General features: G+C 34.6%; 1 protein-coding gene across 1 annotated transcript in view; it reads right to left on the reverse strand.

Moving 5' to 3' along the window:
* CSMD3 (CUB and Sushi multiple domains 3) overlaps positions 1-25204 on the reverse strand; it is a 779390-nt gene that overhangs the window by 73322 nt on the left and 680864 nt on the right. Inside the window, exons 40-45 of the mRNA XM_036436812.2 lie at positions 25079-25148; positions 20757-20873; positions 16638-16847; positions 14059-14247; positions 13147-13324; positions 12177-12322 (exon numbers count right to left, since the gene is read on the reverse strand). Of these exons, the coding sequence (XP_036292705.1) occupies positions 12177-12322; positions 13147-13324; positions 14059-14247; positions 16638-16847; positions 20757-20873; positions 25079-25148 (910 nt within the window). The remainder of the gene's footprint in view (positions 1-12176; positions 12323-13146; positions 13325-14058; positions 14248-16637; positions 16848-20756; positions 20874-25078; positions 25149-25204) is intronic.

The following is a 25204-nucleotide window of genomic DNA, read 5'->3' on the forward strand; positions in this document are numbered from 1 at the left end:
CTAATTAACTGCCATGTTATTAAGGACAAAGAAGAAAATTTCAAAATGTAGACAAAGAAGGACAAATCAAGGACAATTTGTTTTCAATATCCTGCTGTTAACCGTTGTCTGTCTCTTCAAACATCTTCCTTTCTGTGACTTAAAAAGCACTCACTGTGTAGGGAAGCTCATTTGCAAGGCAAACACAGCTCTGCACAGAAGTGTCCCCACTAGAAGGCTTGCTGGGAAAGAAGCCCAGGACAGAGAAGTCTAGCCTAGATTTTTGAGAAAGAGTTTAGTTGAAAATAACATTAGGAATTTTGAAAATTATTTTCCTGGACTTAGACCTTAGAAATAACAAAGAGATAAGAGAAAGGGGAGGAGATACAGAGAGCCTTATACAGAGAAATCCTTTTAAAACTAGGCTTTCAAGAATAGCATTTTATTGGGTCTTAAGTAGACTAGAGATCAACTCAAAAGTTAGAGAAGTGTGGAGATGGCCACATGTAAAATTATTTAACTTTTGTTTGCCTATAAAGTTATTTTTAATCTTCACAATAATCATGTTATTTTCTTATTATAAAAGCAGCACATTTTTATCATTGAGGAATCCATGACTATTGCATGTATAGAACATGCTTAAATGACTTAGATAACTCATTTGTAGAGTTTAAAAGACCAGAGATTATAAATTGTTATTAATGAGAAATATGATGCTCAGAGATACGATATTTTCCCAAGACCTCCTGGGTGCTGTGAGCTAAATTGTTTCATTCCCTGTCACTGAGCATCACTAGCACTTTCACCAACTGTCTCTGGAGCCAAGGAACTAATTACCTTGGAGTCATGGAGGGTCTAAGAAGGCATACTGTCCTTCCCCTGCTACCTCTACCTCAGTAAAAACAATTCTATTTGATTAGTTTTACAGTTTTGAATTCTAAATAACTTTCCTTTAAAACAAATGTTTAGTCTGCACCTATGTGGTTTCATTGATGCTTTTTAAAATATATATTTTTATTGATTTCAGAGAGGAAGGGAGGAGACAGATAGAAATATCAATGATGAAAGAGAATCATTGATCTAGGGATCAAGCCTGCAACCTGGGCATGTGCCTTTGACTGGAATCAAATCTGGGACCCTTCTGTCCATGGGCTGATGTTCTATCATTGAGCCAAATCAGCTAGGGTTCATGAATTGTTTTGACTTCAAATCTGAATTCATGTTTCAAATCCCAATCAGGGTTAATCATTGCTTCTGAATTCTTGACTGCCTACCTTCCCTTACCCCTTACTGTTACTTTCTAATCATACAACTGTTTTATGGCACATGTAATCATGACTTGTTTCAAAATATATTATTGTTCATCTATTGGCTTGCTTTTTCATTGTTTGTGCCTCTATCTTGACTTTAAGTAACATAAGGGATGAGACTTTTTCACAGTTAAGTCATTAGCTCCTATCACTACGCTTATTATCCAACAAATATTTGCCAAATAACATACGGAACGTAGTCTCTAAACACATAGTCTTACCTAAGATAAATCTCATCTCTAAAACTTCAAATGGTAAGAAAATAGGACCAATTTTGGGTTAGGGTGTTAGAGATTGGGATTTAATAGGACCTGAGTTGCTTTTCAGCACTTAACTATATAATTCTGATTATAATATAAAGGATCTAAAAACCATACCCTTTGTGTATATTTTTCTTTAGACCCCTGAAGGCAAAGAATTACAAAAAGTTAAATCATAAACAGCTTCCAACAATTCTGTTTATAAATTTTTGTAATGTCTACTAGTCTGTTAAAAACATGTTCAAAATTTGTCCACTGTCTTCTCGTTCTTGCTGCCCACATTTTAGTGTGAACCCCTGTCTTTTCATAGCTTTTGTACTGGGCTGAATAGCGTCCTTCAAAATGTATGTCTTTCTTGAAATCCCAAAAATATCATTTGGAAATAGGGTTGTTTCAGATCTAATAAATTAAGTTGAAGTTACAATGAATTAAGGTGAGTCCTTAATCCAATATGACTGGAGTCCTTAGAAGAAGAGAAGAAATAGAGACTGACACACAGGGAAGACATGTGATGATGGGAACAGAGATTGGAGTGATTTATCTGCAAGGTAAGGAATGCCAAAGCTGTCTGGCTACCACCGGAAGCTACCACAGCCTTCAGAGGCAGCATGATCCTCCCAATACATGGATTTCACACTTCTTATCTCCAGAACTGTGAGAGAGAAAAATCTGTTTCCTTAAGCTACCCAGTTGGGTACTTCATTACAGTAACCTTAGGAAACTAATACTCCTATATTATTAAATTGGCCTACAGACTGTTACTTGGTTTCTGTGTTTTTTGGGTACAATCCTCCCTACACATAAGTAAAGTGGCGGAAGGGAATTAAGACTGTATTTACAGGAAATCCGCTGTGTGCCAAAGATTCTGCAAAGGAATCAGCAGAATTTTGTATAAAATCAACAAAGAGGCCAGGGAGGCTGGCTGGGGAGAATAAGGCATGAGAAAGAAAGGTAAATTAAGGCTGAGTCTAACGGAGTCTATGTGCTGGGCTCAGGATCGGTTTAATGTGAGGCCAGTGGGAAAACTTGGAAGAGTTTTCAGTCTGAGAGTAACGTGATCAGATTTCTTTAAAAAATAATATTAACACTGTCTGCAGTAGGAAAAATACACACAGTTGGAAGGGGACAAAAGTAGATACCTAGACTCTACATAGCTGTGGGTGTTCAATAAACAATTGTTGATGGATTCTAAAAAACTCACAGGTATCCACTGATGACATGATGTTAAAAGTTTTGATTGGGCCTCCAACAGTCTCTCACTTCGGTTAATCAACTTCAACCCCACATATTAACCAGTTTATATTTTTAGCTGCAAGTAAACAGGTAATTCCTCTCCTCCGCCTAAAACTCAAGGACCCAATTTGAAAAATGAAACCTGTCTACACTCTACCCCTTACCGTAATCCCTTCTATTCTCTAATCAACATAGCTCTGAAATGGTTGGTGGTGTAACATTTGATCATTCAGCTATAACTTTTAAGTTCTCTGTAATTTTTAAATCGGCTTTGCCTTTTTGAAACCTACCTTGTTTCCCCGAAAATAAGGCATCCTCCGAAAATAAGACCTAGCACATGGAAAGATAAGACATCCCCTGAAAATAAGACCTAGCGCAACTTTGGGAGAAAAAATTAACATAAGACACTGTCTTATTTTCGGGGAAACAGGGTAGCTTCCTTTCTCTTTTTAAACTTTGTTCTCAGATGACCGAAATAGAGACATTTTCACTGATCATACTACCTGGAGTTAACTCCTCACAATTACTCCATTCCATATCTCTCTATTTCCATCTGGCAGTTTTCACAATCTGTAAGAATTATTTGTTTACTGTCCATTGTCTTGCACTAGAATGTAAGCTGTGTGAGGGCAGGGGCTTATGTTTATATTATTAAGTTCTAACTCCTAAGGGCATGATACAGTAACTAACATAACAATATTCAATGAATATCTGTTGAGTGACTGAATTCTAGAAAAATGAAAGAATAAATGGTGAGTTAGTATCCTGCATAATAAAAGGCTAATATGCAAATCGACTGAACTGCGGAATGACCGGTCGCTATGATGTAAACTGACCTCCAGGGAGCAGATGCCCAATGCCAGAGCTGCCCTCTGGTGGTCAGTGTGTTCACTCAGGGGGAGTGCCACTCAGCCAGAAGCCAGGCTCATGGCCAGCTAGTGCAGCAGCAATGGCAGGAGCCTCTCTCACCTCCATAGCAGCGCTAAGGATGTTTACCTGCCAGGGAGTGGGCCTAAGCTGTCAGTCAGACATCCCCCAAGGGCTTCTGGACTACAAGAGGACACAGGCCAAGCGGAGGGACTGCCCCCCTCCACTTGTGCATGAATTCTGTGCACCAGGCCTCTAGTATATATATAAAGCACTTTCTATGATATTGAGCATCAACTCAGTCCAGACTCTTTGGATTCGAAACTTGTTTCTAAGGCTGACAAATTGGGAAATCTTGGACAAGTCGACTATTTGTCTGCCTCATTTTTCATCATCTGTAAAATAATAATGTTATGCCACTTCAAAAGGTATTTAAAGGATCAACATGTTAATATAGGCAAAGAACAGGGAGTAGTGCCTGGCACATTATAAGAGTAAGTCCTTATTCTATCTAATTGGAATGCCATTCCTTCCAGATAGTTGGTGTTCAAAGATAAATAAAAACATTTGTTAAAATAACAATACTTTCTGCTGTGCCCAAGTTTCCCCGTTTATTCATGAATGACTTTTTGCTTTGGTAATTACTGAAATTATTCCAAGCAAAATTTAGGCATGTTATCTTCGTTGGCAGGATCAGGGTGGAAAAGGCAATGGTGGGATGTACAAGATGAAGGCCATAGTGAGGAATTAAACTCTATAGCTCCACATCCCTTTCCGGACATGTTTCTAACAAAGCAATGAGCATCCCCGGAAAATAAATGTCTGCCAATTTGTGCCGGTTATTCATTACTTCTGTGCACATAACAGCCTACGCTGCTATTTACTCTGGAAGCAGAGTGTGTGTCCCCCCATCTCGGTCCTGCTGGCTCCATGGCCTTAGGCAAACTGCTAAGACTCTGTTCTTCCGTTTTCTCTTCTGCAAAATAAACACAGAACTAAGATTGAGCTGATAGATTGTAATGTGCTTAGAAGAGTGCCTGACACCTATTTCAAAGGGAAAGCACATTCCCTGCTTTATATAAGGTTAACATGGCTGCTGGGATGGCAGCTGTGTTCTGAATACACATAATCTCAATTACTGACCTTACTCACAACCCGATGTCATCCCCAAGGTGAGTGCCCATGGGACTTCCCAAAACATATCAAACAAGTTGTTTTGTTTCTATTCTTATTCAAATCTGCTGTACTTTGCAAATGCAGAGATTACTTGCGTATTTTTCATTAATGTACATTATACTGTAATATAAAATCTTTGAGTTCAGAAACCTATGTCAAAGTCCTGTATGATATGTAACAACACTGCTAGCACAATGCCCTGTGAATAATATTCAATAAATACCAACTGATGATGAATTGAATTAAAACAATATCTCATCCTATATAATGTATATACTTTGGTTACTTTGGAAGAAAACAAACAGATCTAGGATGGGTATACCCAATATTGTACAGGTTAGCATCATAGGTTGTTTGATCTGAAAGATACCTAATAAATCACCTATTCTAATAATTTTCTTTTGATACAGTGGAGGGAGAAGGTGACCTAGTATGAGCAGAAGTGAAACTTCTAAATTCTGTCATTTAAATTTTTAACAGTATTAGCATATATTTTAATACATGCTTTTCATAGATTCTTCTATTTAGAAACAGCTTCAGAGTTATAACCATTAATGAAAAAGCTGTGTACTATATATCTACACATTTTATCTAAATCTGTATTATATTTAGAAGAATCACTTATTTGACATGTCATTCAGCTTTAAAATATCATTTATGACTTAATAACTGAATGAGGGCATCATATTCTACATGTATCTTTTCTCTAATATATATGTTTTTATCTATTTTAGTCAGAGGAAAAGAGAGGGAGAGAGAGATAGAAACATCAATGCATCAGTGAGAGAGAAACATCATAGATCAGCTGTCTGGTGCCCTGCTGAGGATCGAGCCTATAACCCAGCATGTACCCTGACCTGGAATTGAACCCACAACCTTCTGGTGAACAGGACAATGCTCAATCAACAGAGCCACACCAGCTAGATTCATGTCAGTACCTTTTGAGGATGACTCTCATTTGAATTGTTCCCTGTTTTTGTTCAAATGTGTGTAGCTCTCTGGTTCTTGTTTCTTGACATTACTTTAGGGTTTGATTCTGGCAATATTTTTGTTACTTTTAATTTCCTATTTTCTTTGTCATTAAATATCCAGCCTAATTCCAGAAAAGAGTGTTGCATATACCTACATCAGTTCAACTGAGTTATTAAAGGCATCTTAAAAAAAAAAAAAAAAAAAAAAAAAAAAAAAAAAAAGACAGACTAGAACACTGGCAAATTACCATTCCTCTGAACCAAAAAAGTGTAAGTGCATAACCTTTCAGTCAGGTAAGGGCACTATTTCTTTCAGAGAAAAAAAAAATAATAGTGGTCTCTGCTCCCTCATAAACTCTAAAATCTCTATAGTCACGGACAGACAGACTTCCATGGTGACCCAGATTAGTTCAAGGATGATAATTTCATGATGTGGAGAAAACTGGTGGAGAAAAAGGCTTGACACATTGCATGATCAGTTATGTACTTGTGGCAATGTCAAAAGTTGTGTGAAATAAGCTCCACTTGTAGGTGAACTTAAATAAATGTTCTCGTTGTTCTAATTAAGAGGAAAAGTCTGAGTGTGAATTGAGGTACCCTAATACTCTGATATTAGAAAAAAAGAGGTGACCTGGATAATCGATTTAAACATTAACATGATACCTTCTCTTCTAAGTTAATAAATATGTGTTCACTATTATAGCCTTCTGGTGGTTTTGTTGGCATAAGTCAGACCCTCAATAAAACGTATTTTCTCTTCACACAGGGACCATGGATCGTTAGGAGAACTATGAAGAAAAACATACTAAGTTGCGATAAACCTACCAACATATTGTAGTTAGCTTGTAGGTCCTGGGGGAAAAGCACTCAGAAGTGTGAAGCTTCAAATGGTAATTAGAAGGGGTATTTTCTAGAACATAAGGTGACCTATCATCTTGCCAAAAATGAAAGTGATTTTTGTTAAATGTTTAAAGAAAACATAGATTTACACACCATGAAATATACGCAGTAGTTAGTACCAGTTTAGGACATCACCCGGCACTCATTTTATTGCTGCAGCTGTTTGCATTATTTAAAAAGAGGTCATGCTTTGGAGTCAGACAGACCTATTTGAATTCCAGGGAGCCCTTCTATTTATTAGCTCTCTGGTTTTATGTAGGCTACACAATTTTTATTCAGTTCTTTCATTATTAAAATGGGGATCGTAAGGCTTACCTTGCAGAGTTATTACAAAAATTAGCAATAATATATGGAAAGTACCTAGCATAGCACTGGGCATATTAAGTTTTCGGTAAATGGCAGCTATGGCTATTACAGTGACCATCATAGAGAGTCAGTGTCTGCAAAAACATGTAGCTAAAAAGGTTTTGTGTAGTTTACTTTCAAAGAGTTACTGATGAGAGCTGAAAGTTGTTACTGTTTATTATAATCCAACCCCATCTTGACTCTATGGCAAATATCAAGAAAATTCAGCAATACTGAGAAAGACAAAAACATTTTCTCAGAAGAAGAAGAAATATGATAGATGAGATAAAGTGCCTCAACATTTACCCCTGTCCTATTTTTTTCATTGCACAGAAATTGCATTTTGGGAAGCTTTTTATGAATGTTATTTTTGATCAGGAAAGGCTTTTGAAAGTGTTATTTTATAAAAGACAGATGGCTAGCTGGATCTCATAAAAAAAAAAAAAAAGTCAGGTTAGAGAGAAAGGGAAAAACACTTTTTTTTTTCACTTTTCAAATGTATTTAAAATATCTTAATAAGTAACATTTAAATGATTGATGTGACCTTCAGAAAATATATGAACGTATAGATCTATCAGATTTATAAAATAAATACACAAATCCTAAGAAAACCACTCCTGACTTAACAGGTCAGGGCATAACAGAAGGAGCTATTAAATCACTAAGAGAATTTAAAGAAAATTGAATGTGGAAGTAAACCATTCTAAGTTTAGCTATACTCAACCATCTTTAAATAATAAAATGTCTACTGGTTTACTTATTTTTACAAACACAAAATGACTTGAACAATTTTTTTTTAATCATTACAAAAGTTCACATTGGCACTAACCTATAGGTGCTGAATATGGGCCCAGAATAGGAATATTATATTTTAGATGCATTAAATTATATTAGTTGTATTAATACTAATTTGAAAACACACATCTTTCTTGTTCCTGTGAGAGGGAATAGATACACATCTACATACTGTAAAATAATCTTTTCAAAAGTTGTCACCCGTATAGCTAAACATTTCAATAAGAAACTTTTTTGAAAGAATGTGAACACAATTCCAACTGTAAGACCAAAACATAGTCAATCCCAATCAGTCAATAATCCTATATAATAAAACCCTAATATGCAAATGGACCAAATGGCCAAATGACCAGCGGAATAACCTGTCACTATGATGCACACTGACCACCAGGGGGCAGACAATCGATGCAGGAGCTGCCCCTGGTGGTCAGTATGCTCCCACAGGGGAGCATCACTCTGCCAGAAGCTGGGCTCATGGCTGGTGAGCACAGCGAAGGTGGTGGGAGCCTCTCCTGCCTCCACTGCAGTAAGGAGCAAGGGGTTCTGGATTACGAGAGCTCAGGACTGAGAGAGGGATGCCTGACTGCCATCCCCCAAGGGGTCCAGGACTGAGGGCCGGGCTGAGGGGACGCCTCACCCAGTGCACGAATTTCATGCAATGGGGCCTCTGGTAAAATTATAAAAGGCTTACAAAGCAGAAATATGAAGTGTCTTCAAAAATGCATTTACTATTATTAAACTCCCAGGCTTATACAACAATACGCCATACTGTCATTAATTTCTCAAAAGTTTGACGAACGAATAAGTGCATCATAGAAAAGATGGTAGTGATACCTATGAGTGTAAATTGTCAAAGAAATGAAGGAGGCGATGGGACTTAAGATGGGAAGACTTAAAGAACTAAAGAAGAGTAAGAAAGCATTTAGGAACTGAAGTTTAGGAGGAGGAAGTAAGAGAACAAATCTGCCTGGAGTCAGAGTGGGTAGACACTGGGGAGTGAGGTTCAATGGACCAGATTATAGGGTAGAAATAAATTTGATTGAATGTAGGCCTCATGCATTCTTGAAAAGGTGAGTCCGGATGGAAGCAGTGCTTAGGAAAACTATCCTAAGTGAGCTGTTGGAATGTAGGGCATCTGTCAATTTTAAAAGGAGCCCTAGCTCAAATTTTAAGGTCATTTTAAGATTTCCAGTGATAAAAATTTTCAGAGATGTTGATTCAAATGTTAGGATTCTCTAGGCTCTGATAATTTTGCCTTATTATGAAATTTAAAGCATAAAATAAATGCTCTATCAGAAAATGTAAAACGTGAGATAAGATATGATAAGGAGAGGAGCACTTACTGAACATCTACTCTGTTAGGCATTACATCACTGTACATTATCCGTTGTCTCCAATTCTTATATAACCTCTGCAATATAATGCTGATAATAGTAATAGTGACAGCAATTATTTGGGTTGACCAATGCAATATTGAGCATTTTTTTAACCAAACATTTCATATTGTTCAATCTAATTTATGCCAGTAATTGAAGTGATTTCCATATATACAGTATCTCGTTAATCTCAGCAATCCTACCATGATGTTTTATAGCTAAAAGTAAAGGCCAAGTGCATGACATTCTTGCACTGGGGGGGGGGCAGGGGGGTCCCCTCAGCCCAGCCTGTGCCCTCTCACAGTCCGGGACTCCTCAGGGGATGTCCACCGAGGGGTCCTTAGGGCTAAAGAGGAGGCAGGAGAGGCTCCTGCCATCTCTGTTGCACTCACCAGCCATGAGCCTGGCTTCTGGCTGAGCAGTGCTCTCCCTGTGGGAGCACAATTACCACTAGGGGCAGTTCCTGCATTAAGCGTTTGCCCCTGGTGGCCAGAGTGCATCATAGCAACCAATCATTCCAATGCTCAGTCAATTTGCATATTAGCCATTTACTATATAGGACTAGTAGCCCATTGCAGGAAGATTCCTGCAACAGGGCTTCCTGCTGCACTCTCCCCCTGCTGCACTCTGCTTCCCTTCCTTCTCTCCTGCCCCACTAGCTTGCTTCTCCACAGCTTCGCTCCCTTCTGAATGCTTGATATGCAAATTAACTGCCATCTTCGTTGGGTTAATTTACATACTCACCCCTATTGGCTGGTGGCCGTGGCTTGAGCATAGCAAAGATGCAGTCAATTTGCATATTACTCTTTTATTAGGTAGGATAAGTGAATATCAACAGGTAACTTGTCAAAAGTTCATTGGAAAACTAAGCACTAAATATTGATACTTAATCTATTTTACCTTATTCCTAAACTAATTCTGTTATTGTTATACATGGCTGAAAAACCTATTTACACAGCAGATGAAACATTTATATATGAGGCCCAGTGCACAAATTTGTGCACAGATGGGGGTCCCTCCTGCATTGAGCATCTGCCCAGTGGTGGTCAGTGTGCATCATAGCAACCAGTCATTTGTTCAGTCACTTAAGCATATATATATATATATATATATATATATATATATATATCCTATTTAATAAAAAAATAATATGCAAACTTACCATCACTCCAATACACAAGATGGCTGCCCCCATGTGGTCACAGATGGCTGCCCCCATGCAAACACAAGATGGCTACCACAAGATGGCCAGCAGGGCAAGGTAGTTGGGAGGGAGCAGGCTGGCAGAGAAGGGAAGTTGGGGACGACCAGATTGGAGAGGGTGCAGTTTGGGCTGAGGGACACACACTCCCATGCATGAATTTCATGCACCAGGCCTCTAGTATTCACATAAGTGTCTATGTAAATCCACATTCACGCTTTGTGTGTACATATATGCATTCTGTGATCCTAATGTTTTCTATATGAATACACATACACAGAAATTTTTTCTTTGACAATATTTCCCTTTTGTTATTTATCCTGCATTTTATAAGAATTGTACATTCCCTACAAGGTCATCTTATGAATATTCATAGTCCATCAATGAATTAGTCCCTTCTTTGTCTTTTGTTCTGGCAGGACACAAAATAATAAAAGTTTATGCAAGGATCCATAAAAGATAAAATGTACAAATGCATTTAAGCAACTAATTCATTTTTCAGCTTTATTACTTAATTTATTGGTTCCTGAGTTATGATTAGTTATGAAAGTAATAATTATTATGGTCTTAGACTATATCTACATAATGCCAGCTGCAATGTCCAAGTCAGTAAACAATGACTTATTCTGTAAAAAGCCTGAACAAAAGTTACCAGGGGAATGTCCCTTTCTAATGGCTGTGCAGGAGTGTACATGCAGCTGTGGGCTCTAGGGAAGTACAGAGTGGGTACTGTCTACTGGCTGCTAAATGCTGAGATAAAGCAAATCGAATATCTTCTGGCCTATGCTCTGAGTATATCTAAACCTGATGTGTTTTAAATGTGAGCATAACCGTATTTTTCATGGAATATAAGATGTGGGTATCAAAGCTTTACATTGTGTTAAAGGAGGTAAAAACATTAAATTGTATATTAATGTAATGGACAAAGCACATGTTCATGTTGCACATTTTTATATAACTTGCAAATTTAATTCATAGGCATTGACTCTGTGAAAGACTCATGGAATTGGTCCAAGGAAGTTACATGAGGCAGAGTATGTTTCATGGAGGTGTGGTCATAGCAGATAAAGGTATGTAATCATTAGAGATAAATTAACATTTTCTTGTTTATAATGGAATAAAATCAATTTGAGATAAAATAAAAATATGTAAAAGCTGTGAAACCATCCGAATGTTTTTCTCAAGAAATTACCATTATGAAGAAAAGACCCAGAAGTATACAAAGAATTAAGGTTGCAATTCTTCATAAATTATTCTACAGGCATAAAAGCCATCAATTTAATAATCTGGAATAGTCTCTGAAATCTATAATATTCTAGACTAGCTATAGTTTTGAAACAAAGTATAAATGATTGAGGAGCATGATTCAAAGCAAAAAGATATTGGATGCTAGTTTTAGAAAGACTCACAGCAGGCTGAATAGATTAAACATTTTCTATTGAAAAGTCTATTAATGTCTCAAAGTTACATGCAATAAAATATGAACAGCTGGTTCTCTCTTATTGGTTTTCATGTGGAAAAAATATTATTTTCTACTGGGTAATTACTGAGTGATTTATATCCTGTTTCCATTTGTTTAAATTCTAATGCTCCTAAATGCTTATAAGAGGTTATTCTTTGCAAGTAAATGTATTTGAAGTAATTTTTTAAGTGTCACAATTTAATACCTTTTTCAATCATTGGTTAAATATATTTTGAAGTCAATTTTCCAGGACAATTTTAAACAGCACCAACTGAAACATAAACTATTAGGGAATACGAACCATGATAACTGAGCACAAAAAAGCCACTTGTTGTGAAATCGCTGTGGAATTTGATTAGAATCTGGTTTGAAGTGCTATAGACGGACTCCAGAGCAGTATTGCCACTGAACTGCCCAATCTGAGGTGAGTTTTGATCTGGTCCATCCCTATTAGAGAGAGTCAGAGCAGAGAGGGGAGAAAGATTAAGACTGATTTTTTTTAGATGGGTTTTCCACAAAGTTTAATAAAGGCATTACAGAAGAGCTGATACAGGAGATGAAATAACCAATGAGTGCCAGATCATATTTGTGTTTATGTAAGTGATAACATTGAAAAATATAAATTATAAAAATGGACCAGAATTTTACCTAACTGAGATGTACTCATATTGTAATTGATGACACTATCTTTGGTTTCCTGACTATAGCCTGAGCTTCCTAAATTCTTGAGGTCTGCCCTCCTTTTATTTTCTTCAAATTAATCTTGAGTAAATTCAGAAGTAATCATAGAACTCACACAGGAGTTCTATTAACCAATTGTCAGCAATTAATTCAGATGACTTATTTATAATATATTTTTAAATAAAGATGTTTCATTTAATGGGATAATAATACAAATATATTTTATAACAAATTATTATGAGAGAAATTCAAATGTTATATTAAGTCATTATGATTTGTACATAAGCTTTTAAATTTTCACTAGTTTTGTAAATATGTAACTTTCTTACCTTAAATTTACCCTGATATTAATTTCTTGTTTTTTTTGCATATCAGTTTAATAATAAATTAAAATATTTTTCCATATGTAACATTTTTGTTCAGTGTTTAATTACTTTATGGGCAAAATCTAAATCTATTTCTCTTCTCTGTCTCATTCTACAAACCACATACTGTCACCCTCAGTCACACCAAATTCTGTTTTCAGAGGACTATGATATATTTTCATTCCTACCCTTTTGAATCAATAAGTAATAATGGCCCTGGCTTACCATACAGTAATGAAATCGTAGACTGGCTCTGTTTGAAGGACAGTGAAATTGATGTAGATTCCATTCCCAGGGGGAACTCGTACAAGCCAAAAACAGTCTTGAAAGTTGGGGTATTCATCTGGATAACCAGGAGAATAAATGGTGCCATTCATAGCAGTTATATTCCCTCCACAAAGAGCTACAGGAAAGACACAAAACAAAATGTTTAAGTCAATAACAATGAATTGATAATAAAGAGAGAGGCGCACATTTAATACTTAAGCAGTATAAAATCCATCTGTATTATGTTTGTACTTCAGTTAGGTATATAAAATAAAATTGCAAACCATGAACAAAATATTGTTAGCTTGTATTTATTTTTCTATATGAAGCATGCTACCTAGTTTTTATTAATTATTACTAGAGTAGTAAATTATATTATCTCCTCTTTTTCCAAATATTTTATCAATATATATTTATACTGTTCAACTCTTATTTGTCTTATGTCATATATATATATATATATATATATATATATATATATATATATATATATATAGATGGCCTTAAAAGAGGTTCAGAAATTTTTATTTAAAAGGTTTTTTTAAGAGGAAATGTACCCAAATTCAGTATCTGGGCTACCGGTTTTTATAAGAACGATTATTAAACATACGCACATACAACTACACAGACACATACAGGAGAAGCTCCAAAGTATGAACTTTACTTTTACTGGTAATGGAGAAGGCTAGGGCTTCTGCCAATAATAATAATACAGTCAGTTATTCATCATTGAGCCTTAAAGGTTTAACCTGTGTACTAACTATAAATATTCAACTATTATAAAAGAGAGACTGTATGTTTCCCATGCCATTTGAAGAGGAAGACAAAACAGTGCCCAAACAAAAATGATTAAACATAGAAGGTGCATACCTTCACACCTTGGAAGTGGGTGATTCCAATTGCGACTCACTCCATGAAGGCAAGTGAGAGCTGAATGTCCAATTAGCGTGTATCCAGGGAAACATTCAAACGACACGGTTTGACCCACTGTAAAATCACTGCCAATTACAAAGCCATTGCGAAATGGGCGTGGATCAGGACAGCTCTGCAACTGATAGGCTGCGAAAGGGAAAAAGGGAAAATGTTTTTCCTTTCTGAGTTTTGAAAGACCACAGACGCGTACCACTATTCGCAATTTGAAAAGTAGATGCACTGCTCCTTGTATTTGGTGAAAGATAGCAATTCAGGTTTATGACAGATGATATTAATCGAAGTATGATACGAATTGCTTCGCATGTTTATACTTTTCCATTAAATGTTAGTTTAATTTACAAAAATGCACTCAGTTTCTTCACCCACTTATGTAATCTATCTAAATTGTAAGTTTTAATGAAAATGTAAACTACTATTACCACCACAGTTTTAGTCAAACATATTCTGATTCCTTTACATAGAGTACAATAGCTTCCTGGTTACACTGCACATACATAGAATAAAATAAACACATGTAAGCTTCATTCAGAGTCTTTTGAATTTTATTTATTTTTTTCTTTAAGGAATAAGCCACTGTTGAGTTTCTCCAAAGTAGTTATGTAATAATATAAAATACTAAGAAACATTTTCCTCTTAGTATCAATTTTGTACTTTAGTTAGCATGATATTTTTGGCACTGCAGTATAACAATGTATTCATTTGCTCAGATTCCTTTTGTTCTACATTCAACATGAAATCAACATTCCTATTTGTTTTGTTTGACATTGTATCCTAAAAGCCTTATCCATTGTCTGTCACATAGTAAGTGCTTAATAAACACTGCTGAATAAACTTTGAGCTTATAAACAGTGTACACTATGCATTTTTCCAAAATTCAGAAAGTGCTTCAAGTCTAATTGAAAGATCATTTAAAAATAACATTGGTTCTGTGAGTCTGTATAAATTAACTTATTTCTCAAAAATGGCATCAGCTCAATGATATCAATGCAATAAAAAAGAGATAGTTTTAAAATTCAACGTAACTTACAAATAATATGTGCTCATGATTATAATATTTTGTGGTTTATGTCAATAATATTACTATTAGATCAATGTGTAATAGATTTTATATTTTTATGCTTTTATTATGTAAATAAATATATTTCAAGGACATATTGACTAACAATGCAATTAACTTTATTATTAATTTTTTATTTCACAAATAAAATGTGAACTGTATTTTCAGAGGGAGAAGAAAATGAGAGCAGGAATAAGAGCATGAAGCCAGGTTTGCATTAAATACCAGAGTGTTGGCATAAGGCTCTGCATACTTTCTATAGAAGGACCACAATATATTTCTGTGTCTTTTAGCAACAAAGAAGAAAGTTGGTTGTTACCCAACTGTTTCTCAAATAATTAAATTCTTTAGGAGCACAGTTAATTCTGTATTGTGAGATAGTAGAAATGACTCCTATTTATTTTTTTAAAATATATTTTATTGATTTTTCTTACAGAGAGGAAGGGAGAGAGATAGAGAGCTAGAAACGTCGATGAGAGAGAAACATCGACCAGCTGCCTCTGGCACACCCCCTTCCGGGGATGTGCCCGCAACCAATGTACATGCCTTTGACTGGAATCGAACCTGGGACCTTTCAGTCCGCAGACCGACGCTCTACCGCTGAGCCAAACCGGTTTCGGCATGACTCCTATTTTATGTAAAGGATGATGTGTAATGTAGTGCTCTTATATTATATCTGCAAATATACCACATATTTTAATTATTTGGACCCATGTTTTAATTATTTAGATATTGGATGTTACAATGTCTATTTTAACTAGATATAAATGCCCTGTTAGGTATATACTTTTATTCAGAAAATATTTATTGTGCTATTATTGTCCTAGGCACTTGAGATGCATTAAGGAACAATATGAAATCACTGTTTGGAAATCACAATAAAAGGTATTATATACTTATGAAATCCTTTAATAATTAGAACAGAGATGTAATAAAATGTTAAGATATTTAGATTAAACATCCAAGTCATTGGAATTACATTATTTGTGTAAAATAAATTTAAATATTTGATTTTAAATTTTAGACTTCAGAGCTGGAATAATGTAAAAATAATAACAGCTAAAATTGAATGTGTATACCATATATATTTTACATTCATTTTATCATATAAACTTCAAAGCAACTTATCTGAGAGATACTAAAGCCATCATGCAAATATAAAACTTTGTTATCTAGCTTGCCTTACTCAAATACCTTGCCTTGACATGCTTAATTTCACTGTGCACTAAGACAAACTCAATTCTTTTTTCAGAATTAAGATTTCCTAAGGCTTCAGAAAGATATCATTCCCACTAAAAAAGTTGCATGAAAATTGCATTAAAAAAGGATCTTTTTAATTGAAGTTTGTTTGGTTTAGGTTCTTTTTATTTCTAAAACAAAATACAGAAAATATTTAGAGTTAGCTTGCTAATAACTGATTTGGGCTAAATAAACTTTCATGCTTTATTATCCATCTCACCTTGGTATATGATGTGGAACCCTTGCTTGTTCTGTGAATAGTCACTGTGAAAGTACAGGCTGGTTTCATGAGTCGTGCTGAATAAGGATGATGGGATTTGAGGACCACTAAGTCGGCCAATAACAGTGCTAGTCTCTGAGGTTCCACTTCTTACTTCCAAATAATCATGTATAGTTTCTGTAGAAAAATTTACAAACTGGAGATGTACACCTACAGAAGAAAAGCAAGCAAGATTACTTTATGTTTTCACCAAACTAAATGCACACACTCACTTCAATGCACTTAGGTATGTTTCCATTTAGGTTGAGAGGCATACTCTCGGGACCTGGACCATGGGTTTGCTGTCTGCCTGGGACATTTAACTTCAAAGTAACAATACTGCTCTCAAATGCCCACTATTTGTCACATGAGAAAATGTCTTTCATTTTACTACAATGTCCCGTTGCAAGCTAATCAGGAAAGTGGATTTCTTGCTTTTTAATATTATTTAAAATTATACCAGCCAATCATAGAAAGACAAATACAATATGATCTCACTAATGAACAAAATAAACTGATGAACAAAATCAATCCAGAAACATGAAAGCATGGGACAGATCTACAGAACTCAGAGGTAATGGGGAAGGGGAGGGAAAGAGATTAACCAAAGGATATAAATGCACATATGCATAGCCCATGGACATAGAAAGTAGTGTTAGTAAAGGCCTCAGTGAGGCAGGGCCACAGAGGAGGAGGACAAAGAGGAAAAAATAGGAGATCTCTGTAATACTCCTAATGATAAAAGTAAATTTAAAAAATAAATAAATTTGGAAATTTTTTTCTTAAAAAAAGTAAAATTATATCAACTAACGTTTAAAGGTAAAAAGCCACTCAATAAATTATACTTTGTAAAATGTCAATTTGAGGGCAAAGTGTATATATAATAATGTAATCAGATTCCATAGTGGTGTTAAAAATTAGTCATTTTGCCAAAACGGGTTTGGCTCAGTGGTAGAGCATTGGTCTGCGGACTGAGGTGTCCCAGGTTCGATTCCGGTCAGGGGCATGTGCGTTGGTTGCGGGCACATACCTGGTGGCAGATGTGCAGGAGGCAGCTGGTCAATGTTTCTCTCTTATTGACTTTTCTAGCTCTCTATCTCTCTCCCTTCCTCTCTGTAAAAAGTCAATTAAAAATACATTTAAAAAATTAGTCATTTATCTACAGGGGATATATTAACTTCTCTAAAATATCATCTTGGGACATTAATTTATCAATGTGCTTTTTTAGCACTTTGCTTTTCAGAAGACAATACCAAATTTTATGAAATCATTTCAATAAAATCTAGTGATCAGTGTTAAGTGTTATTAAGCTGCAAAACAATCTTAATATCTTTATAAATAAAACTAAAGAATGAGATAGTAAAATGTCCCTGGGAATGAATAAATGAAATAAAAGTCTCAATAGAATATGTTTGGTAATTCAATTAATATTTAATTTCAGTAAATTTGATCTTTTTCTTACAACTGCCATTCTCCAATTGTTAATAATAAATCTGACATATATTGAATGCTATTTACTAGGCACTGTTTTAAGAGTTTGTATATACTCACTTATTTAATACTAACAAATACTCATGAAAATGAGGAAATTGAGGCACAGAAAAGCTAGACAAATATGTTGTTTACACAGCAACTTAAAAAAGCTGAAAAACATTAGCTCTTGAGCTTTTGCTCATAAGAATTATATTGGGTCCTCAAGTGAAGTATATGGTTACTCAAAAAAGAGTTCCATGGAAAAACAGTCCCATGGACAGTAAAGGTAGGAAATAATGAAAATATGCTTTAAAATATTAAACACATTCCTGTGCAATCAGACAAACTAGAATTTGGACAAGATATGTTAATATATGTGCATATTTTTTCTAAATTTTTTCCAAGTCCCCTTTTCATAAATTATCTTGTTAATAATTGTTTCATGAGCATAAGAATATGATTCTATAATTGTTGCTCTATATTCTATTTTATTTTTAAAAATTATAAAGCACTGGTTCAAATATATTAGAACTAACATTTTATTTAACTCAAACTCATGGATTATTTAAATGTAATCAACTCAGAAAGTCTCATATTTTTATTTCTAAAATAAAGATATCTTCTTTTTATTTTTTTAATCCCTTACCTGAGGATGTGTTTATTCATTTTTTAGAGAGAGGAAATAAAAGAGATAAAGAGAAACACATATGAGAGAGGAACACCCATTGGTTGCCTCCAGTATGTGCCCAACTGGGAATCAAACCCACGTGTATGGGATGATGCTCAAAACAAGCTTTTTCTTTTTTTATTATTATTTGAAATGTTGATAAAAACATTTAATGAACTTGTTTCTTAAAAATCAAGGAAGCATTAGCAGCAGAAATAATGACACTATTGAAAATTTGCTTAATAATTTATTTTAACCTGATTCTTTTAGCTCCATAAGCAACTTCTCAAGTAATTAGTAAAAGACATATAAGAATAACCTCACTGGTTCACATGTAATATTCAGACATGTCAGTACTCTCTTTCAATAAATGGCCATAGAACTTGACAATTACAAAAAGTGTTTACACCTTGTAGCTAGAGAAATGCTCATTAGAAAGCCACTAAACACTTCAGTGGCTTCCTGTTCTCTTAAAACCTCGGTCCAATAAGACAGTGTTCAGGCTTGTTGAATTTCTTTTGCTTCCTCGTCTGTATCTTTCAATGTGTCACTCTATTTATCTAGAATTTATTTCCCATTCCCCATAAGGCTGATCCTCTTTGCAGGACTGTCTCTATAAAGCCACAGTTCAGGTATCACTTCCTCAGGCTGGATGTCTGCACTAAGTACAACCCTATACTCTATTGTACTTTGTAGATGGTAAAGGGGGCCAGATATATGGCGATGGCAGATAACTGGACTATGGGGGATGGGTACACAATACAATATACAGGTCATGTTTCATAGCAATGTATACTTGAAACCTATATGAACCTATTAACCAATTCTAACCCAATAAATGTAATAATGATAATAATAATAATAATAATAAGAATAAGAATAAGAAGAAGAAGAAGAAGAAGAAGAAGAAGAAGAAGAAGAAGAAGAAGAATAAGAATAGGTGGCTCTCTGTATCCTCATTGTGACTGTAACTTGTTTGGAGATAAGTACAAAGTCCATTCTACTAGGCTTTTTATCCCCAGTGCTTAGCATGGTACCTGTAGAACAATATGTACTCAGTCAAGAATTATTAAAAGTATGAGTTTCTGTAAATTCATGTAAACATTTAAATATGAATTTGTATTCTGAGGCTATCGATGTTTTGAGGTAATCTGGTACTTAAATTCAGTCCTCAATAAGTGAGATAGTACAGAATTTCTTAATTGCTCTAAATCCACTAAGCTTCTGTTTAAGGAAGTATCTATTCATTCTAGTCTTCTGAAATTTAATGAACAAGCTGATCCTTGATCTGGCACTCCTATTTATGCATTTAATGACTCATGAGATATGAAGAAGCTACAAAAGAATATTATTTGTGATATAAGTGAGAAAGAATTTATTAAATTCAATACATCCAAAACACTGATAATTGTATTATTAGAAGTAAAAAGGTATTATATACCCATTTAAACCTAACAATTGAAAATTTATATTATTTTTCAAATGTAAAGTTTTATTTATTTACAATGTATAGTAAATTAATTGAATAGATTACTAGAAAATAATTTTTTCTGTGTACCACTTGGTTACAAAGTTGAGATTTACAAAAACAATTATGCATGAAAATTAGGTTGAATTTATCATTGCCACACACATCTAACTCAAGCTACATCCATAAATAGCAAATAGAAAATATCATGAAGTTATCTACCTACCTATCTATCTATCCACCTATCAAATTAAAAATGCACATATTCTTTCCATTATCCAAGTAGTCCAGTTGAAATGTATTTGGCTTATCAACAATTATCTAAATTGCACTCCTCAATTTATATAACTGTACGTAACCCAAATTAAACTACAATTTGTGAATATATTATCGATATGTTAGACATTGATATTTCTTCAAGGATACCTCTACTGATATTGAAAACATTTTCACCTGTTTTTAATATACATACCAAAACCTACAGGCAGCTTTACTGTCCACGTGCAATCTAAACTGCTGGGGTAGTTTCCAGGAAACCCAGGGCTGAGAATCACACCACTGAAATCTGACATGGCTCCACCGCACTGAGCTGCAAAGATAATTGAGGTCCCCGGTAAGCCAGAGCAATGGAACAGCTGACTACATTAAAAAACCAGATTGAAATCATTTCAAGTCTTCAGCAAGTCTCTGAAGTAAACCTGTTTGATATACATTTGAATATTGCCAATTCTCATTCACCACACACTAGTAATGGAATATAATCAATTGACAATGCATTTTCTAAAATAGCATAAAAAGGCAAGGTACTTTCTTTCTCAGCAATAACGGCAAGTAAAAACAATTACAGCACAGCAAGGAGTAGCTCATGTGCCCTGAATGCAATCAAACAAGAAGCACATGTCCTTTCCCACAGCGGGCAGTTTATTTCTCAGCCATACGTATTCTAGTAATGTTTTGATTCCCTCCAAAGATGACCTAATTTAGAATAAAATCAAGCCAACAACATCAGTTCTAAAGTACCGCGCTCAAGAAGGGACTGTTTTCAAAACTGTGCCTCCTTTTACTCTTTTTGTAAGAAGGCTAAATAAAGAATGTTAAGAAAAATATTGGTTTCTAATGGTAATGTGTGAGGAATTTACATATCACATATGGGATATGGTCTTTATCCTACAATAATTTAAACAGGGAGTAGGGAAGTATAAGGCACAAAATGATGCGGCCAATTTTGAGAATGTAGGCATAATTTATCAATGTGCTTGTTTTAGAATCTGTTATACTGATTTACTATTGATAAGCTAAGTAACATTTATAGGAACAGATAATTACCCAAGTTCTAATTTTTGAATGATTGAATAGGACTATTTAACATGCATTGAAAGAGCAATTGCATTTTGGAAGCTAATTCTTCTGAGTATTTTTATAATTTCATCATAAAAGGACTAAAAATCTCATTTGTTAATAATTTCATGCTAAGAATAGTGCCAGATAGATACACAAACTTCAGGATATACTGTATTAGTATATCAGAAAGGAAAGTGAGGTAGAAAGTCTATCCATGTTCTGTAGGATAGCAATAACAAGTTTAGCTGCTCTCTTCGTGTGATCTGAATAAATTTGTATCAAGCTGATTTTACTAGGGGAATAAATATAACCTCACAGTCAATCTGCATATAAAGCTTTTTTTTCAAATGTGATTATCATCGAGAGCTAAGGATATACCTGTACCTGTATACCTTCCCATTCTTCAGTGGCTTTGTATTGGACTTTTATGCTCCATTACACTTTTTGTTAAGGACATAACCATAGCATAGTCCTCCAAGATAAAATCATCTTTGATTCTGCCTTCTAATTTGTCTCTATTACCTAAAAAATCTCAAGTGACTTTTCCTTTCTTCTATCAAATATCTGGCAGATTGTTTATTTTACAGTTCATCACACTGTAACCTTGGTAACTAGAGTTTTAAGATACTCTCTGAATCAGTCCCATTGCCTTCAGTTCCTCCTTATACAGCCATGATGGCAATTCAAATACTTTGTCAGTCAAATATCACACAAACTTGTTCAAAAATAAGACGAGTAGAAAAGAAATAAAAATGCATTATAATTCTACTACTACATACAAATTTATATTTCTTTTTCTCTACAGAAATATATATGTGTGTGTGTGTGTGTTTATACGTGTACCTTTATAATGAAATTAGAATCACATAGTTGTCTATTTTTCACTATAATAACTACTACTCTGAATGTCCTATGTGTTCCCTGTTCAGTGATAAATATTTTAAACAGATTATCTCCTTTAATTCTTACAATAGGCCTGGGCGACAGACATATTATCCCATGTAACAGGTGAGCAAACAGTAGTGCAAAGAATAAAACACTCGCTGACATACCGAATACCGAATTCACCCTAGCTGAGATTTGAATATAGATATATTGGACATCAAAATTTGTTACATATTCCTTATAGTTTCATACCAATGTACCCTTATATAATAAAATTTAAATTTTCTAGCCAAGTTTTATTAAAATATAATTTCCATCGAATATTTCTCTCATTAATAATATACTGTAGGAAATGAATAGCTAATCAAAATGCAATACTTTACCTAAAAGTTAACCATTCATTAAGAGTAATAATTGGTTCCACTAATATAACAAGATAAAAATCAACATATAATGCTGGGTGGTAATTATCATAATACAATGTTCTAAAAGAAATTTGGCAATATTTTTCAAAGCTTTTAAGCATTATATTCAATGACATAATTAGCCTACTTAGGTAAAATCTCAAGTAAATAATTAGAAGTGTTTATGAAGGTATGTGAAAAGGACTTAAATGTATATTAAAAACAAAACACTAAACTCTAAGAAAAAAAGTAAAACTGCACAAATTAGACTTATGCTATATGCCATGAAGCCATTTTAAAAATCTGATTTTTTAAAACATAGCATGGGAAATTTTTCTAAGTTACTGTCAAGAAGAAAAACATTATAAAAAATATACACATTGTATAGAATCCAAAAACTTCATATTAATTTGTTCATTCAACAATATTCATTGGATATTTAAGATGATACATTTTCTAGGCGTTGGCAATAGAGTGATGAAAAAAGATCTTCACTCTGTTCTGATATCAGTAGAATATGCATCGTATTTATTTTGTTTTTTATAATTTATTATGTCCCCTATTTTTTTATACTCAATTGGATACACACAAATACATACCCCACACATAGCGCACACATAATTGATATTATCTGTGTACATAAATTTTTACAATAGGCATCATGTATGCTTATATATATAAAAACCAACGTGACCATTCAACCGCTAACTATGACCGGCACTGACCACCAGAAGGAAGACTCTCAATGCACAGGCATGGAACCATGGAACAGACTAATGACTCTCAGAGGGAATGGTGGAGGGAGGAGGACGGGAAGAAATTAACCAAGATTTTGTATGCATACTAGAGGCCCAGTGCACAGATGTATGCACCAATGGGGGTCACTCGGCCTGACCTGCAGGGATCGGGCTGAAACTGGCAGTCTGACATCCCTCCCCCAAGGAATCCTGGATTGCAAGAGGGTGCAGGTCAGGTCGAGGGACACCACTGGTGCACAAATATGTACACTGGGCTTCTAGTTTTATATCAGTGGGTATAAAAATTACACCAATTCTTTTGATTTTGCCCTTCTTGCCATTCAGAAAGAGCTTTCTTCTTTATCAATTTATCTTAATAACAAACAAGCCATCCAAAACTGTGAAAATGAAATGGGCTAATTTCTCAGCTAACACCAGTTCAGTCAATACCAGTCTCATATTTCTGAAATTGCATCATATAATCAATGGTATAATTTAATACTAAATTACTCTTATTTCATTTCTCTTATTTCTACCATTCAAAATGGTAAATGGATATTTTATTTATTTATTTTATTTTTAAAATATATTTTATTGACTTTTTACAGAGAGGAAGAGAGAGGGATAGAGTTAGAAACATCGATGAGAGAGAATCATCGATCAGCTGCCTCGTGCACACCCCCTACTGCCCGCAACCAAGGTACATGCCCTTTACCGGAATCGAACCCGGGACCTTTCACTCCACAGGCTGACACTCTATCCATTGAGCCAAACTGGTTTCGGAAGGTAAATGGATATTTTAATGATAGAGATCCTACCCTACATACTTTTCATACTCTTAGAAGCCAGTATTCCAGTGGTTGCCTATAGATAACAGAAATGAGGAACAGAAAAACAATAATAAAGGGCAAAAAAGAAATATTTGGAAGCTGCATTAAGTTCAGGCAAATGTCTGTGCTCCTATTTTCAAAGCTGCTAATGCTCTTTTGACATACCTGCCATATCTCCACCACTGAAGACATCCCCTGGAGTGCCATGTTCCCTCTGGGAGTCTCCAGATTCCTTATCTACTCTGGCTCATTAGTTAGCCATAGGGTATTTACTATTTTCCTGATCCCTGGGTACTCCTATCATGTTATACTGAAAAAAAAAAAAAAAAACTCCCTGGGGGAATAAAAAACCCTAATGTCTTTTCTCAGTTTTCTTAAGTTTAAAGTCACTCATTGATATCAAATTGGGGGTTAAAAAAAAAAAAAATAAAAAAAAAGACCTATAAAAATTTTAAAATAAACAAAATGAAACTTCTCTAAGTGTTTTTTCCACAAAACTTGACAAAAAGCAAACTATATGTTTGAGCAATACCATATAAAGAGTGTAACTTTAAAATTTCATGAACCTTATAACTGTCTTATAATTCTTTAACTTACCCAAACAAATTGGGATCGGGTAATTCCATCTTCTTACAGGTCCAGGCATACATGTTATGTGAGAATGACCCTGTGTAAATAGGACAATGCAATTCAGTGCAGCTTTTTATTTTTTTATTTTTTTAA

Source organism: Pipistrellus kuhlii, unplaced genomic scaffold, assembly GCF_014108245.1.
Source record: "Pipistrellus kuhlii isolate mPipKuh1 unplaced genomic scaffold, mPipKuh1.p scaffold_m20_p_14, whole genome shotgun sequence".
Lineage (NCBI taxonomy): Eukaryota > Metazoa > Chordata > Mammalia > Chiroptera > Vespertilionidae > Pipistrellus > Pipistrellus kuhlii.